This window comes from Struthio camelus, chromosome 5 (genome assembly GCF_040807025.1).
Source record: "Struthio camelus isolate bStrCam1 chromosome 5, bStrCam1.hap1, whole genome shotgun sequence".
NCBI lineage: Eukaryota > Metazoa > Chordata > Aves > Struthioniformes > Struthionidae > Struthio > Struthio camelus.
This window is the reverse complement of record NC_090946.1, coordinates 32,051,158-32,068,434: the sequence shown is the minus strand read 5'-3', so window position 1 is coordinate 32,068,434 and position 17,277 is coordinate 32,051,158. Positions and strand designations below refer to the sequence as shown.

The 17,277-nt window shown below is 40.4% G+C and overlaps 1 protein-coding gene across 5 annotated transcripts; it reads right to left on the bottom strand.

The window, feature by feature from the left end:
* Positions 1-1,937: 1,937 nt before the first annotated feature.
* E2F8 (E2F transcription factor 8) lies at positions 1,938-16,310 on the bottom strand. 5 transcript variants are annotated; one of them, XM_068945371.1, is made up of 14 exons: positions 15,220-15,315; positions 14,780-14,867; positions 13,873-14,148; positions 13,426-13,582; positions 11,873-12,178; positions 11,363-11,524; positions 9,711-9,848; positions 9,158-9,367; positions 8,171-8,255; positions 7,379-7,889; positions 5,838-6,056; positions 4,857-4,989; positions 4,383-4,699; positions 1,938-3,682 (listed from the first exon to the last, which is right to left on the bottom strand). In XM_068945371.1, the coding sequence occupies exons 2-14, from the start codon at positions 14,810-14,812 to the stop codon at positions 3,509-3,511; spliced, it is 2,721 nt and encodes a 906-aa protein (XP_068801472.1). In that variant the 5' UTR covers positions 14,813-14,867; positions 15,220-15,315; the 3' UTR covers positions 1,938-3,508. The 5 variants fall into 5 exon arrangements, with proteins under 5 accessions (XP_068801472.1, XP_068801471.1, XP_068801470.1 ...); XM_068945369.1 differs by lacking the exon at positions 15,220-15,315 and adding an exon at positions 16,292-16,310 and having other exon boundaries at positions 1,955-3,682; XM_068945367.1 differs by having other exon boundaries at positions 1,955-3,682; positions 15,216-15,320.
* Between the last annotated feature and the right edge of the window lie 967 nt (positions 16,311-17,277).

Here is a 17,277-nt window from a genome sequence, read left to right as displayed (position 1 = left end):
GAACTTCAGTAATTGTTTTCCTTTTGTCAGAGAAGTTAAGAGATAAAGGCAGGGTAGAGCCTTTAGATTCCTGGTATTGGTTGTAGCTTCATTTCTGTACTACTGTGCTATCATGGATACTGTATCCCCGCTATAAGGAGGTGAATCTTATTTACAGGTTCCTTATAGGTGAAAGGACCAGTTGAATGCTTATTGTGTGCTGTGAATTTCATATAATCCCCGGTCCACTGTGGTTATCAGGACTTGAAATTGAAGAAGCAGACTTGAAATATGCAATTGGAGTGCACAGATGCATTAATTTTCACATTCCTTGTGGTGCAGGAGTGTAATGTTTTCTGTAAATCAAAGGTAGGGATTAAAAGTACTGCTTGGAGAACTGGAACACAGCATATCAAAAATGAAGCTAGCCTGAAGATCAGAGGAACTTTCCTAGAGTTTGGCAACAGAGTAAATCCAGTAGTCGGGTCACGTTTAAGAATAGATTAGACAGGTGGGAAGAGCAGAAACCTCAGCTAAATCAGAGTGAAAGCTGAGTCTTCTGAGGAATTCAATACTTTGAGGAGAGAAAAGGTAGCATTTCAGCCTGCAACATGAACAAGAATGAAGTAAAGGGCTGGTTATTATAAAGCCTGCATGAGAAAGCAACTGTATTTTGACAGGAGCTAAGGGACACTCGAGAGTAAGTTGGGATATACATTCAGCCTTTCACAACAGAGCATAGAATTTGTGGCCAGACCCTTTTTCAAAAATCTAATTATTATGGCTTCTTATTCTGCCTGCTGCAATGTCCAGAAATGAAAGTTCTGAAGTTTGTTTCCTCTGCATAATTCAAGAAGTTTCTATAAATCTTTGCCTTTGGTCTGACTAGAGTAAAATTCACAGAAGAAGGTGTGAGGAAGGTAAATCTCTGAGTAATTATCACTTAGAAGAAAAAAAAGTCTACTCACTGCTGCAGTGAGAATTTCTCCGTTTCCCAGCTTTTACTCTTTTTCCCCTCATGCAGCAGCATTTTAATAGTTATCCAATTCTGTCAGATCTATTTTGTATTATACAAATAATTTTGTATTTCTGAAAAGTAAGGCAGTTAATTAAAACAGTTAACAGTAAGACTAAACTGTTTCACGCTCAGTTCAAGTCTGAATCTTGGGCTTTGCTTTAGTAGTCTATGAAGCCTTTCTCCAGTCCTAATTTGGATATAGACAGGCACGTTTCACGTGGGAAGGTGCATACTCAGGATTTTTCTTTAATTTATTGGTTACTCTCGGTCATCTAAGTTGAACGTGAGCTGTACGAGGCTTCATCATTGCTCCTTCAGCATAGGAGACTGTAATCTGAATTTAAATTCAGCTGGTTTAACTTTAACCTGTTTAATGTGAAATTGCAACAGGGGAGAAACAACACTCGGAAGCCGACATTGGTCTTACAGCTAGAAAGCAGAAACTGCCAGTACTGCCTCTCAGCTGAAGCCAGACCCTTGTTTCTATGAGGCTTTCCTCCTCCCCTCTTCCTTCCCTCATCATTGAAGGTTTAAGTTAAAATGTTCACTCTTCCACCTGTAAAGCACAGTAAAAGAGAACAGCAACCCCCCCCCCCAAAACCACCACCACCACACACCCACGTACAAAGCCACGCATACAGCTGGTATGAGCTCCTGCTTCACAGCTGATCCAGGTAGACTATGGTTAATCAGAGTACGGACATTTCATGGAGCAGAAGTCTTATGGCTTCTCCAGCAGCAGGCTCTTATGACAGATAAATGAGAGTCTTACACTTTGACCTTCCATTAGGGTAGGTAATAGAGTTTAAAACAGAAAGTGGACTGAAAATAGAAGTGCAGCTTTAACTGAAGTTTTGCCTCAGGCGTTCTCCTGCAGAAAAATCACATTATCATTTAATGAATAGAGGAATTTGAGTAAAGAAGGGAGGGAGAAGGCTTTGAATTATGTATTTCTTTATGAAACAATTATGTTTTTTTCTGTAAAATAATGTATTCATAATGCTAGAAGTTCCTTTTCTCTGATTATTTGTTACTTTTGAGGCAAACTAGAACATTAGTCAATTCCACATAATTACCTAACTCACCTCTATAAAAGAATAGAATAAAAATGCTTGGTAGTCACTCTCTGACTTTCCAGAGATCAAATTTGAATTTGAATGAAATTTCGTGCCTGCTGCAATTTATTCCAACACCTTTCTCCTGTACAAGGGCATCAGTGAAGCCCCAGGAAAGGGCATGTCGATGTCCAAGACAGCTGTGGCATTTCTTGCGTCTGCAAGACTTTACAGTGTTTGGGACACTGAATGACATTGCTTCAATAACTGCATGTGTGATTTTGGTCACAAACAGTGTTATAAACCTTAGGACAAAGATTTTGACAACTTTACTGTAGACTTGAAGCCTGAGCAGCGTCAAGAGAATCTCCACACTTTTAGTGGTATAATCTGGTAGATGCGCCAGCTGGAGCTTGCATCTGGCTCAAAAATTCCGTGTTTAATAGGAGAACAGAGGCAAGGCAGGGGGTCTTTGTGTTTGTTATTTGGTCTGCCCTGTGCTTGCTGGGAAGCGGGATTCACAACTCGTTCAACTTCAATTGTTACTGAAGTGGTCGATTAGTTTCAAGCTGTATGTAACTATATAAACTATGTGCAGTCTTGGTTTTGTGACATTTGGACTGCATTTTGCAGAAGGCTCTAGGGTGACAAGGTTACTTTAAATTCCAAACCTCATAAATAATCTCTTCCTCTACTCATTGGTATTAGTAGATGTAATCTCTAGTGATAAGTCAGAAAGTCTAATCTAGTTACTTTAATTTAAATCTATTGCTGATGAAATACTATTTTCTCTTTCTTCAGAACATAGAGATATCCTTGTCTGGCCAAAAAATTGAAGAGATTCCAGTGAATGTACAATGTATTACTTAACGCTGGTAATTTAATTTGATTAAACAAAAAACTGTCAAAATTTGACAGTTTGATGTAAGTTTAATCTGAACAAATTGATTAAAAATACAGTATAAATAATTCTTAACTTACATAAACTTGATTAAGATTTCATTTTTTTGTTGTTTTTACTAACTTTACAAAAGAGCATTATTGAACATAGGCACAAAAGAAATTGTAACTATGGCCTTTTTGTTAAGACATAAAATATATACATGCTCACAGTACTTTTTTTGTGCAAAATATGTACTGAGTGATAGACTGTACCTTTCTGTACAAAGTTAATTTCAGCTTACTTTGCATAGCAGAAAAGCAACACAGAAAACATTAGATACATAACTTGGTTGCTATGATAGTTTAGGTAAGCCTTTTCAAAAAATTATTAGACATTAACTTTCTCATTAAGAGCTGCTTTTAATTCTAAAGCATTAATTAAGGCTATTCCAGTATTGAGGTCTTGCCAATACATGTCCAAAACAAACACTGTCCATCATGCAATCCAAGATGCATGCAGCGTGTTATCAGTAATTATGCCTGCTAACACATTCAGCAACACGATATCCCAAAATTAGTCTTCTGACACTTCAAGTTTCCTTTGAGGAATATACAAGGTTCCTTGAGAAATTCCATCAGTACCATCTGAATTTCCAGAAGATGAAGATACTGTGTTTGGCCCTCCTGGTGTGCGGAAAAAGTTTTCTTTCACTGTTTGGAGCTCTTGGGGTTCCTTTGGAACACTTAGCTAAAAACATGAGAAAGAGAGAAAGTTACTTTCATTTTAAAAAAGTGAATTCTAGCTTTAAGTTTCCATATTTTTTTGAAATTTAAAAACCTAACAGTTCTTTACTGAGAAGAGTAGATCTATTTTTATTTATACATATGTGTATATTTTGTGCATATGTGTGTGTATTTATATATTTTTATAAATATATATAAAAGTTAAAAATGAAAATCTGTTTCTGTAATCCCCTCCTGTCTCCTTTTTTTAGTACAAACATATCTGAGGCAATATATAATATCACATAAATATGCAGATTTCCTGTGGAATTTTTTTTTAAATCCTCTACTAAGTCTGTTCTATTAAAAAAGACAACGTGAAATGCAAGACCTTGAGAATAAGTTAGGAGAGTAACGAGAAAGAAAGATGAAGTAACAAATGGAGAATTTGTAAATAAGTGTCATCTTAAATCTATACAAAATTTTGCCTTTAAGACAGTTGTCTCTTCACATCCTATCATCCTTCAACTCCTCCAAACTGGCTCCACTTCCACATAAGCTAGCCTTCATTGCCTGTTACTCCAGCTTTTTGGGGGCAGTGCTGAATTATAAATAAAAAGTAAGATGGAAACAATTTTGAGAGTTTTTACCTGTTGTGAAGGCGTTACCGCACTGTATTTCCCACTTAACTCATGGTCAGGAAGTTGCAATATATTTTTACTTACCTTCTCTTCTTTCAAATTCATGTTTTCTGAGCTATGGCTAACATTTTCTGGTTTTGAAGAGACGGGCGTGTGCTGAAGAACAGGATTTGTGGGAACTTGCACACCAGTAGGTATTAGTCCTAAATGTTGCAGTGTAAAGTTCAGAACTGAAGAACTTGGATTCTGGGCAGAATTTGTGTTGCTTGAATTGAGACAGGAGTTACTCAGTACAGGCGCAGCAGCTATAGAAGTTGGTGATACCATTATATTCAAGGGTGTTATATGAAAAGCAGGAATGTTAACTGCTTTCAGTTCAGATGCTGTCACTGGAATCACACCTAAAGATGAAAAATTAAAAGATTAAAATAATTATTTTTTTAATTAAAAAATTCAGGCTCAAACCAATGCAGTGTGATATCTTGACCTCAGTAGGGTAAGTCTAGCCCACAGTCCTTCAAGCCAGAGAATTAGATGTATATTTCATTTAATACTCACCAGCAATGGGTGAGCTGTAGGTGGTGTGCTGTAATGAACATATTCCAGCTTTCTCTTTGTTAGAAAAGCCTGCCTTGTTGCCATGGTGGGTGCATTGAGGAAGAGGAATAAGATAGCCAGATGGAAAAAAAGTCTGGAAAAGAAAGACAACCACTTGTACTCAAAGATGTAATAAGCAACCTTCCCCAGAGTTGCATTTCTGTTGTCTTGCCCTTAATTCTTTATCCTCTGTATCCGCAGGATCCTATATTCCATGCCCTGTACTACCTTCTGCTTGAAGTTAGACACAGATGACTTAAAGCAGCACTTCTTAAAATAAGACTGCCACACACTGCAGAAGTCAGCTGGCTCTATTCCCAGCTGACATCCTCAGTAAGGGGCTGGAAATCCATCCCAGATTAACACGTTACAATTAGACCAGACACAAGAGAAGTCTCGATACCGAATACTTTTTTCTAACAAAAGAAACATCTGGACCCAGTAATCATCATGTCACCTCAATCTTGCATTGCGTTTTCGTGAGAGAAATCCTGGAAGACAGCCCATTTGCATTTACAAGTTCTGTATTTGTCGGCAAAAATGTTCTTTAATCAAGTTCTTCACAGCAGTAAGTCAAATTGCAGAATACTAAATTTTACTAAAATATAAAAAGCTTTATGTGGTTCTGTTGAAAATGAAAGTATTTGAAACTATATATGTGCAAACAAAGGACTGGGAAGGTATGGAATCTCAACACTGCCTTTATCTAGTGAGTCTTGGTTACCGTCTTCATTCCAGTCAGTTCATTTCCTCTTATTTGTGTACTTAATGCAAAATAGAAGAGTCCTCCAGTAAGTAAGATTTGAAAAGCACACTGAAAAATAATTCAACCAAAATTAATCCATAGACATGTAGCTTTTATACTTTTGTTTCTTTGGCAAAGAGCTCTCTTAAAAGCGGCATTTTTCCGGCAATGGTAGGATATGCTGACAGAAAGTTTACCTCATGAGCAGGAATGGCAAATGCTACAGGTATTTCTTGTTTAGTTTTGCTTCTGTCCTCATCTTCTGGAATACCTTCTCTCTTACACTGGTCACAGCAACTTGCTACATTTTGATCTAATTTTTCAGCTTTGTTTTGTCTCTCTTCCTGGAAATTGTCCATTTCATCATTCATCTGCAAACCACTAGAAGGTGGTTTTTCCTTTTTAATGGATTCTCCCTTTAAAAAAAAAAGTACATAAAAACATAGGCAGATATTGTAAAAGACAGACTTTACAACCTCAATTACATGTCTACAATAACATTTATACATTTAAAAAGTTAAGATTACAAAGGTAAATACTTCTGGCTGTCAGAAAAGCTACATTTCTATGACAATTCTCTGTGCACACAATCTAGAAAACAAACTTTCTCTTTTCTCCTGATTCTCAAGTTTGTGCTATAAAGATTTGCAGTTACAAGTACAGACAACTGCTTCTATGTTATCCCCTCTTGCTCCTTTGCAGCTAGTGGATGTTTAATGCCATTGACATTGTCACAGCACGCACCGATAACGTGTCATGGTTGTTTTGCCACGCACAATTTAAAGCGGCCTAATAATTTGCAGGTACAACAAAACAGTCAGCAACTGAGCCCAGTGCTGAGAGGGAGGGGTGGAAAGTAAACCAGGCCCAGTTTCTCCAGTCTTATTCTCTTCCTACACCTTATTATTAAGACTACGACAGCCTAACACTGGCTGCCTACAACACTGGATAAAAATATTCAGAAGGTACCAGAATTTTGGGACGTTGCATCCATCAACTTCTATATGTCCACTTTCCCTCCGAACACCATTAAAGCTAAGAGTGGCTGCTAGCCCCTCTGTACCTGAACTACCACAGAATGAATGCATAAATATCCTGATACCCAGCTAAGTCTCGTGATAATGTTTTGGGGAGAGGTTGTTATGTTTTGACTAACCTCAGAACCCACTGAGACATCTTTTCTGAAATAAAAATTTGGAGTGGGAAAGAAGAAAAATACAGCCTGATTCTAGGTTAGCCTTTCAAAGATTTGCATTATACTGTATATTCTGCCAGGTGCTTTGCAAATACCAGCAAAGATTATGTGATGTTCACTATAAAAAAACCAAATAAACAAAAACAACAAGCATGAGCAAGCTCAACAAATCAGTCATCTCTTCAAGTGTAATGTTATTCAAAATACCAAAACATTTGCATCAACAAGCAACAGCAGACAGTTCAGTTTTGTCTTTTATCTGTTTTCATACCATCCAAAATTGTTCTTCCAAGGTACAAGAACATGTGTTCTCAAATGCCAACATGAAATGTTGTTTCATATTGTAAAGTTTCTGCAAGTCTGTAGCACAAATGCTCTTAAAGTCAACTAAAGTATTAAGTGTTTACAAGATTACTCCCTAGTCAGGCTTTACAAAGAATTTACAAATTTTAGATCATCTGATAGGATCCTAAATGACATTGAAGAGTAGGTGGCACCATCATTAAGCTATAAAATGGGATTTAAAAAAATAACTTAACTTACCGGAGAAGTATCAAGGCTTTTGTCATCACTCCTACACCTTTTAATCAGACTATTCTCTTGTAATGCTTGTGATCTTTTAAGGCACTTCTGTGATGTAGATTCAGGTTTTACAGTTTGTTTTTCGTTAGCTGTCAAAGATTTTCTTGGATCTTCCTTAGCTATGTGATTGTTTCCTTCTTCAGTGGTTATTTTATTCAGTACTTTTGAATTCATACTTTTAATTCCAGTCACATTAGCACATGGTAAAGGCTGCAACATGAAACTTGGGCTGTATGTTGTCACAGTGTGGGCTTGCGAAGGATGCAAATATATTGCATATGAAACACCCGAATGAGTATGAGGTAGCATTATTGGTGACACTGAACTGTGGCTTGGAGGCAAGACACCTAGTGGCTGAGTGAGAGCTGACTTCTGAGCGAGTGGTGCAGTGCGAGGTTCAGGTTTGGGGACTGCCTCCGGGGAGGACTGATTACATTCCAAAGCCAATTTCATTTTCATCTCTTTTGCTTTCCTAAATATAAATACAAATAAATAACAAATAAACCAACCCCCCAACGCACGTTTTAACATCTTCATGCAGAAATACCCTGCCAAATTCTGTTTTGCCAAACCAGAACTTAACATGAATTTGTACTTCTCTATCCACTAAACAAAAAATAATAAATAAAAAAACCACGTAGTATCAGGGGTTACTGATTTTGAGACTATTGCCCAACTCAAGCTGAGCATAGCTTAAACTTAATGGCCAGGGACAAAACAAAGCTTCTCACCATAACACTTGTGTAAACTTACTTTGATTGTCCTTCTAGCTGATGTTTAGAGATCGCTGCAAGCTGAGCCATGTCACTTGGGACAGCTGATAAATTTTGATCACTACCTGGTTGGAGGGGGAAAATAAAACAAAACCCATAATACATCAAACTTGGAAGTTAAATTTGGACTTGAGACTGCATTATTTAATGCAGCACACACATTTAATGAGAAAACAGTAAGACTCCGTGTTATCAAACTGCAGCCCAAACTTGATTTGACCAATCACATGGTAACTTACATCAAACAGTTGTAAAGCCCCAGGTCAAAGGTTTTTTTCTTGTTTGTTTGTTTAGTTTTAAATAGGATAAACAACAAGAACATGAACACTGATAGGAAATTTTCTGACAATTTTACAGAACACAGAACAGTTTAGATAGGAAAACCTGAAAAAGCAGAATTTCCACAAGAAACCAGGGTCAGATCAGTTCACAGAGAATCAGCTACGCTACACAAACAGAACGTTTGTAGCCAATAATACATCTCAAAAAGTCAGAATAGTGCTATGTAAAAAAGGGTTTTTCTTCTTAAACTGCAAATAAATAATACGCCACCCCCAGTTTGTTCAGTGTGAAAGAGGAGACAGCAGTTTCCTGCGGTATGCTGAATTTGGGCCAGATCTAAATGAATGTATTTACATTGTTGCAACTGTTCAAGCTGCGGCTGGGCTTGATCCCTCAAACTGAAAAGAGCATCTACTAATTGCACAGCTTATTCACTAAACGTGGATCATTTTAGATTTGTTTTCATTATAAATCTTGTCAGGCCCCAGATTTACTGGCACTGTTTCCCCCATCTTGTCTTATTTTTAACAGTTCTTAGAACACGCTTATGTTTTAAGCATGCATACCCACACACCCGCAACTCCCATGAGAGGATAGTGAGCTCGACTATTTAATGCAAGACTCTACATCTGAATTAAGAACATATTCAGAAAATGATATAGAAATGTAGTTTTCTGCTACATACTTGTGCTTATTTTAACTGGGCTGGTTGGAGCAGACTGGATCTTCCTTCTGTCATTTTCTATGCTTTTAACTAACTTTATTAGAGATGGATGCCGAGTAAAGCTTTGCTTGACTCTTGAAGGAAAAAGATTTTTTGAACACTGCTCTTTGGAAGTGATGGATTCTGAAATATGTGGGACCCAGGTTGTAGCGGTGGCTTCAAGTTTTGTATCTAAAAGCAGAAGCAAAAAAAAAAAAAAGAAAGATTTATAATGTGAAGCATCAGTAATTAAAAGGAGCTATTTGAACCTGGTTTATAAACACTGGAGTACTAGCAGCAGCAAAACGGAAACGTGGAAGTCTCAGTAAGAGAACATCCACTGTGTGGAGATACATATTTGATGTTCCTTGAAATACTAGTATGCTATGCTATCAAGGACCAAGTGCAGCAATGTGACTATCAAAGACCTTTTGATTAGTTTACCCTATCTTTTGCTCAAAAAACTTTTTCTAGAGCCGAAAAGAAAGAAACAATGAAGGTTATCAGCAGGACAGAAAATGAAACATATACCTACCCCGAATACTTGGCAAGACCTCAGGTCCTGTCCACTTGAACGCCGGTTTTCTACCTCTCTCCTCTGTAACATGAACTTTCTTGATAAGCTCAAGGCTACTGAGAACATTTGCTATGTCATAAAGTCTCCTAATTTTGGCTGAAATAGAAGAAACAACTGTGAACTATAGCACTTATGTTTCTTTAACATGTTACCATCCATCAGACTAAGAATATTATGATGTTCTTTCAGCAGCAGTGCAAAAACCTGTAAAGTTTCTTTAACAATTTTTGGGGAATAGGTATTTATACTATGAAATAATATATCACAATGTAAATTTACTATTTTAAATGGAATTACACAGAAAACATCTAAAAAGAATATACTGATAAGAAAAGATAAGGTATTACTCTAGACGTAGAAAAACATTTTCAAAACAAGTCTCTGGGTAATTAGGCTCTGTGCAGTGACCAAACCTATACAAGTTCAATAGTGAAAATAAGAAGCTTAAGAAGCAGGTATACACATGCAAGGGTAAATACGGAGCTGTGGGAAAGGAACACGCTACAGGATAATCACCCTGCATGTTCTTAACTGTTCGGGCTGAGCTATTAGGGGCAAGTTTTAGGCAGCAGTCAAATTACAACTGAATTATTCGACTACAAAGTGAATGTGCTTAACCCAATGTTTTTGCTACCAAAAATCTAATGTCTAGAAAGTCAAAGAACTTGGGACTACACTTGTTAACCAAAAACACATTAAAAACATGATAGCTGAAATACAAACACAGCGAAGGAATGCCCTGAAAATGCTTTTATTGTGAGACACAGACATTAACAGAGAAAGAAGAAAGAACAAGAACATAAAAACCCCAGTGACTTGCCACCCACCCACTCTATGTTGCCATGATGCAGTGGAAAGGAAATTATGAACTGAAAGCGTTGAGGATCAGTTTTCTTATTCCATAGATAGTTTCACCAAAACAAACAAACAAACACACACAAACAGAGTCTGTCTGAGAATCAAGGAAGGATGAAATTTGCAATGAAACCCAAAATTCATTCTTAGTCCCTCAAGAGCAGGCACCTTTTAAATTATTACGGGTATACAGACCTAGACCTAGAAGTACCTTTTCATTTGAATGGAGAGGAGGAAGTGTGCGGGGAACTGAAAGCAGGGTAAGAGAATGAAGAAATAATTGGCAGTTACAACATTAGGTTTCGCTTCCTCTCATGGGCAAGTGATTAACAGGACTTCTACAAAATATGTTTAGATTTCCAAACAGTAAGTTATATGACCAGAACATAGATTTGCATGATGCTGGGACATCTTTGCTGAAACGATGCTGAAATCTTTGACAGATCACTTGAGGAAAAAAAGATAGAAATTGTTACCAGTATGTACCCTTTAGACATGACTTCATGGTGAAACGATTTAAAGGACTTTTCCTTTCTCTTTGGCGTGCATGAATGACTATGCACAAGTTGGTCCTGATTAAAAACTGTGTAAGGAGTTCAGTGAGTTTCTGGAAACTCAAACATTTAGGGGAGGAAAGAGATCACTGTATTTTACAATCTATAATCTTGTATTAGAATACTGCATTTAACTGACAGCTGACATATCTATTTAAAAGAAGATCAAAAAGCAGACAGCAACAGCAGCATTTTACTTACTTTTAAACTTGCTTTTATCCAAGTCTTCTAACTGGTCCTCTCCAATCAAGATTTTAGCAGCAACTTCAAGGCTTACTATTTGAGGCGTTGATACAAGAAACAGCATCACAAATTTCTGACTCATCACTCGTAAAGACTTGTCTTTTCTGCTGTTTACTGATGCTGCAGCACACAGGGGAAAGGACTGAAGCATTAGGCGATACAAATAACAAATCCCACAATTTAATTGTATGTTATATTAAAAATGCTATTGTTTGATAGTTTCACCTGAACGCCCTTGTTCTTGCACTGTTTAAAAACAAACAAACAAACAACCTCACGCACCTCGTATAAGAATAAAATGATTAAGACAATTGAAAAAGAGTAGGGGACTCCCTCCCACCAAGAATAGTTACAGTACTTTTCAGACAGTAGTGTTTAAGAAAAAAGTCCAATAAGAGTTCTTTCCAAGTGCATAGATAGCGATAACTACAGGCACATATTACTCCTGATATTATAAAGAAATGTTACCAGCACGAAATTCCATCCCTGGGAGCTCAACAAAACACATTTCTGAATGTTCATTTGAGCCAAAAGATCTTGCCATTTCTTCATTTCTTTCACCATCTATATCAAATTCATGCTCATACTCTCTTTTCTTGATCATCTGTATTTGTTGTGTATATTTGTTCTCTTCTCCAACTTTTTTCAAGGTCTGCAGGGTTTTGGTGAGATTATGTCGCCCATGCCAAGCATATCTGTTTTTGGCAAGGCGGCTCACCATGTGTAGGCTCTCTAGCACGTTCACAATATCATATATGCGTCTACGTTCAACATCTGAAATAGAAAAAAAAAAAAAAAGAAAAAAACCCACATGAGCATGACATCTACTACATAAAATAGCTTTTGTTATGCATTTCATTACCTGAAATAATGGTTTACGTATAAAAGGGATCAGTTTTTTGTATTTCCCCCATTACTATACTTCTAAGTCATTTTAACCAATTCTTCGTTACAAAATTTTCCTGAAAATTGCTCTTATAGATCTTGCTAGCATGAAAAAGTAAACAACCCTTGCTTTAGATATGGCAATGACTTGCTTTTCCACAGTTATACTTGTTTAAAGTACACCTTAAGAATGAAAACTTACTGCTGCCAGTAGAGACAACAGAAAGGTCTCAAATGGCAATATAGCTTTAAAAAAACTTCATTTTCAATTAGTTTATTATTAATTATTTACAATTAGTGTTAATCATTCATTGCATTAATTCTAGATTGCTTCACTGAATATTTTAGAAACTCATCATAGACAGCTGTTTTGTAAAAATCTGTTTTTATATTATTCTATAAACACACAATGGCCTTTTCTCTTGTGTCTGTTAAATTCTCATTTTTGACTATGTTATCTTGTATGGACAATGAAATGGAATAGACATTTTGTTCTGATTTGTAGTTCACTCCTCTTCTGTGTCCCCCAAAATATCTGAAGATATACTGACAGCAAAAATTTTATAGCAATACGATTTATAACTATTAACAGTTTCATAATCTGCAGACTACTGTAATTTCATAGCTCTTACACATGAAATAAACTTGAGCTTAAAGTTGGCATGTTAGACTCTCATTAGATCATTGGTGTAATTACACAGTGATATAAAATGAGAAAGTTGGTTAAATTATCATAGACAGCAGAAAGTGTTTTCTTGCTCTGATGTCATGATTGGACCAGAAATTGTGGGTTCAGCTTGGGAAACGCTAGCTCCTATCACAAAATGCAACCCCTAATCTTAGCCATCATTCCTAAGTCCAAAAAACTGCAATGGGTTATTTGTGGTATCTCTAATAATTTAATGTTTAATATTAAACATAATCCAGAGCTTCTCAACTCAGGTCACAGAAGAAACTTCAGCTCTTTAAAACAGTTGCTGTAAGAATGGAGAGCTTAGAGCTGGGTTTAAATGAAAGTTTGGGAGTATGCAGTACACATTCAAAATTTTACTGAGCAAAAACATCCTAAACACCAGTGTCAGGCTTACTGGCATATTCGTATGAATAAGTATATAGTAGTATATATACAGACTTACTAAGCTCTTCTGCTACTTCATCAAGGCAAATGTAATTATTCTCGGCAGTGCTGGGATAATTAGGATATCGAGCTAAGAATTTATGACACAGTAATCCTAGACTTTTCTCTTTGCGGCTTGGTTGAGATTTTTCATATTCATCTCCAGATAACTGCTCCTACACAGAAATAAGAAAAAGATATTTTTTAACACAATAAATACATAATTATATGTATTTGACAGCTGTATTGTCAGCCCTACCCTCTGCCTTTGTCCTCAACAGTTGTGAAATAAAACCAGCAAATCATTGCCTGCTCTATGTAACAAGACAACATCCTTATTTTTATGGTAATAACTTCAAAGTCACAACTGGAAGAAAAAGTTGCATTACGTTAAAGTAAATGTGTACTGAATACATAGCCTTCACCTAAGTAAAAAGTAAAGAAAGATGATACCTTTACAACATACCTGCAAACAGTGTTTTGCCTGTAGGACCTCACTCGTGTTGTTTGACAGTCCCCTTCTCTGTTCTCGGCTCCTAATCTCAGGACTAGCTGCACTAATCAGCATTTTAAGGTTAGAAGTGGGTGTCCATGGATCTGCAGGAGGGATTTCCTTAAGTTTTGGGGGTGTTGTTAGAGGCTGGCAGTCAGGCTGTATCTCTGTCAAGACCGAATGTGAGGTAGCTGATTGCTTCAGAGGGGTTTTCAGTATGCTTCTATATGGCTCAGAAGAGTGATTTTCCTACATCAAGAAAAAGGGAAACTGTGATGTTAAAAACCAAAAGTGGTAATACTGGGCATAATCCATCGGTCGATAATAGTCTGAGCAGAATAAAGATCGGTTTAATGTTTTGAGTAGCTCAAAGCCAGTTTACAGTCTTCAGCGATCTTAAGTCTTGCATTAAACCAGTGAAGCCTTCTCTGAAACCAGTTAGCACACTGCGCCTTTGTCTTATTACATGAAGTACATGGTATTTGGAGATATTTTTCCTTTTACTTCCCTCCAGGGGAAAAAAAGTCAGAATGAATGTTAAGCCGCAGCAAAAAGCTATAAAGAACGAGCTAAACAGCTTTTATTAAAAAAAGAAAAAAGAAAAAAGAAAAAAGACATTACAAAATTTGTGGATAGACGTCACCAGGTAAAGTTTTAGGTACCTCCATCGAGGACAGGAATTAAAGTGACGCCAAGACGCGTTCGCTCACCAAAAGCCGGCGTTTTCAACGCTTTTGCCCGCGCAGAGGTCACCGGGCGGCGGCGGCCGCCCGCGCCTCCTGCCCGGCCGAAGCCCGGCGGGACGCGCCAGGAGGCGCCGGCCGGGCCCGGCCTTTCACCTGAGGGCAGGCGAAAACAGCCAGGCCAACGCAGAGAATACCTTATCGCCGGCGCCCATCTCCGCCCGCTGCATCCTGCCGCCGGCGGGGAGCCTCAGGCGGCGCTCCTCATCGCAGGTCGCGCCGGCCCTGCGCGGGGATGGCAGAGAGGCGCGTTAGCGGCGCGGCGCGGCAGCCCCTCGTCGCCCCCTCGGCCGCCTGCCGCCTCTGGGCCCGGCCCGGCTCGGCTCGGCTCGGCCCGGCCCGGCCCGCGCGCCCCGCGCCCAACGGCCCCGCCCCGCCCCGCGCCGCCCATTGGCCGCCAGCGCCGGGCGGGGCCCTTCCGGGATCCGGTTTAAACATTTGGCGCCACCGCCACGCCTTAGTCGGCCGGTCAGCCCGCCGGGGTCGGGGTCGGCGGCCTGCCGCCCTCGCCCGCTCGCCGCCCCGCCGATACGCGTGAGAGGCCGGCAGCGGCACCGACAACGACCGACCGACCGACCGGCAGCGGCTCCGCTGGCGCGCGCGCCTCTGCCACCACCGCCCGCCCGCTCGCTCGCTCCCGGCGCCGCTCGGTGCCGATTTGAATTTAACCCGCTGAGCCGCCGCGGCAGGGCGTGGGCCGCCCAGCCAATCGGCGCGCGGTGCCCGCCGCGGCCCAGCCAATCGGCGAGCGGCGTCAGCTCGGCGTTCCCTCCCTCCCTCCCGCCGCCGCCGGACGGGGGAAGGTGGGGCTGTGGCCGGGCCGGGGGCGGGGGGGGTTGGCGGGCTCGCGGCGCGGGAACCGGGGCGCGCGCGGGAGGGGGCAGCGCCGCGCGCGCCTTCCTGCCCCAACGGTCGCCGGCGGGACGGTGGGGGGGGGGAGGGAGCCCTGCCCCAACGGCCGCCGCGGCCGGGAAGGGCCTCCCCGGGCTTGCCGCGCTCGTCGCCGCCGCCTGCGGGAGAGCGACGTGAAATCGCGGTGCGTTACGAGGCTGTGGAAGGGGATTAGCGAGATAAGGCTGGGAAGAGGCCGTAATTGGTTTAGTGAAGCCGATTATCTCCTGCCCTTTTTTGTTGTTGTTGTTAACGAGCGTTAGGGACACTTTTTGGCACCGCAGCGTCCCGGGCCGGTCATAACCCGTCGCGCGCACGCTTTGGGGGAGCGACACCCCCCCCCCCCGCCCCCGAAAGGGGGAGAAGCCCCCCGGGGAGCGGCTGCCCTGGGCGGCCGGTAGCTGGGCCCTGGCCGGTGCGGCTGCGCCCCCAGCGCCGGTTTCGGGGCCGCTTGGAGGGGGCCTCTGCCTTGCGCTCCCTTCAGAAAAGCGGCAGCCTGCTCGTCGGCATCCCTGCCTCCGACCGCCCTCCGGCCCGCGTCCGCGGCGGTCCCCCGCCGCCCGGCCGGCTGCTCGCCGGGTCACGCTCCCGGGCACCCTGCGCGGCCCGGGAAGGCGCCTCGCAATAACCCCGGGCAGAGCCCGATCTTGAAAAGAGGTTCAAACCCCTCCTATGCGACTGGTTTCTTAACTGCGAGAAAAAGCACTTAGCTGCCTTCACCCCCCCCCCCAAAAAAAAAAAACAACTTAATAACTCACTCATTGCATGGCTGATTGCGGGGTGGGATCGCAGACTGTTTACCCTCTAGGAAAAGGGCATTCTTAATGCCCCTGGAGATAAGGTTCTGCAGCTGTCTGGTATTAAGATGAGCTATACCACTTATCACATGGATATTGCAACATTTTTATCTGTCAAGTAGGCATCTGAGCTTTATAAAATGCTCTACACGGGGCACCCTTTTCTACTAGAGCTAGGATGGTGACTATCCCGTGAGGAGAAAAGCTTTTAAACATAACCTGGTAATTTTCTCAAAGTAAGTCTTTGAAATAGGGTAAATTCAGCTTGAAAAATTATCCAAGTAATGGTCCTCCTTTGGTATTGCCAGCCATGTAAGAGCCAAAATCTTATGATACATATTTTCTTCACTTTAAAAAGTACTTTAGCCATTGTATATAGTAATCCATTTCTGGTATATTTGTTTGCTTTTGTTAAAGGTGCACTAGAAGGTATAATTCTTACATGTTTTGGTAACCTAAAATGGGTGTATGCTTCACAACAAGTGCAATTATAAATATTTAAAAATGCTGAGCTTTTTGTGAAAATGAGGACACATAACACCATCTTTGCTGGATATGGAGTTACTTAGATGAATAATAAGCATGTTCTTGTGTTTCAGAAGTCAGACAAACTAGGGGGGGGAAGGCTTTTACACTAAAGCTATCCTTGATTTTTTTTTCATTTATGCTGAGCTTTGAAAATTATACTTATCCCCTAATCAAGAACCCATGAACTCTTTTCAAACATATGGTAATATCTCTCATGCCCTTTGTTCAGAGGACATCTATGCATTAGTCTCAAAGCTGGCCTTATGGTCTGTACGTTTTGACTGTATGAGGTATTTTTAAGTAAAAGTTAAAAAAATCCTAACAGAACAGCTATTGAAATAATTATTCTGCTTCAGTAACTTGTGTGCCTCTTTTGTGGTTTTCCTTACACATTTCCCTACGTATTCCTTGCTTAACTA

Excerpts from the sequence above, each read along its gene's own strand:
- E2F8 (XM_068945369.1), bottom strand. The coding sequence starts at position 14,812 with ATGCAGCGGGCGGAGATGGGCGCCGGCGATAAG. Across the intron at positions 14,149-14,779 it reads AGATGGGCGCCGGCGATAAG|GAAAATCACTCTTCTGAGCC; the intron begins GTATTCTCTGCG and ends TTCTTGATGTAG. Across the intron at positions 6,057-7,378 it reads AAAGCCTTGATACTTCTCCG|GGAGAATCCATTAAAAAGGA; the intron begins GTAAGTTAAGTT and ends TTTTTTTTAAAG.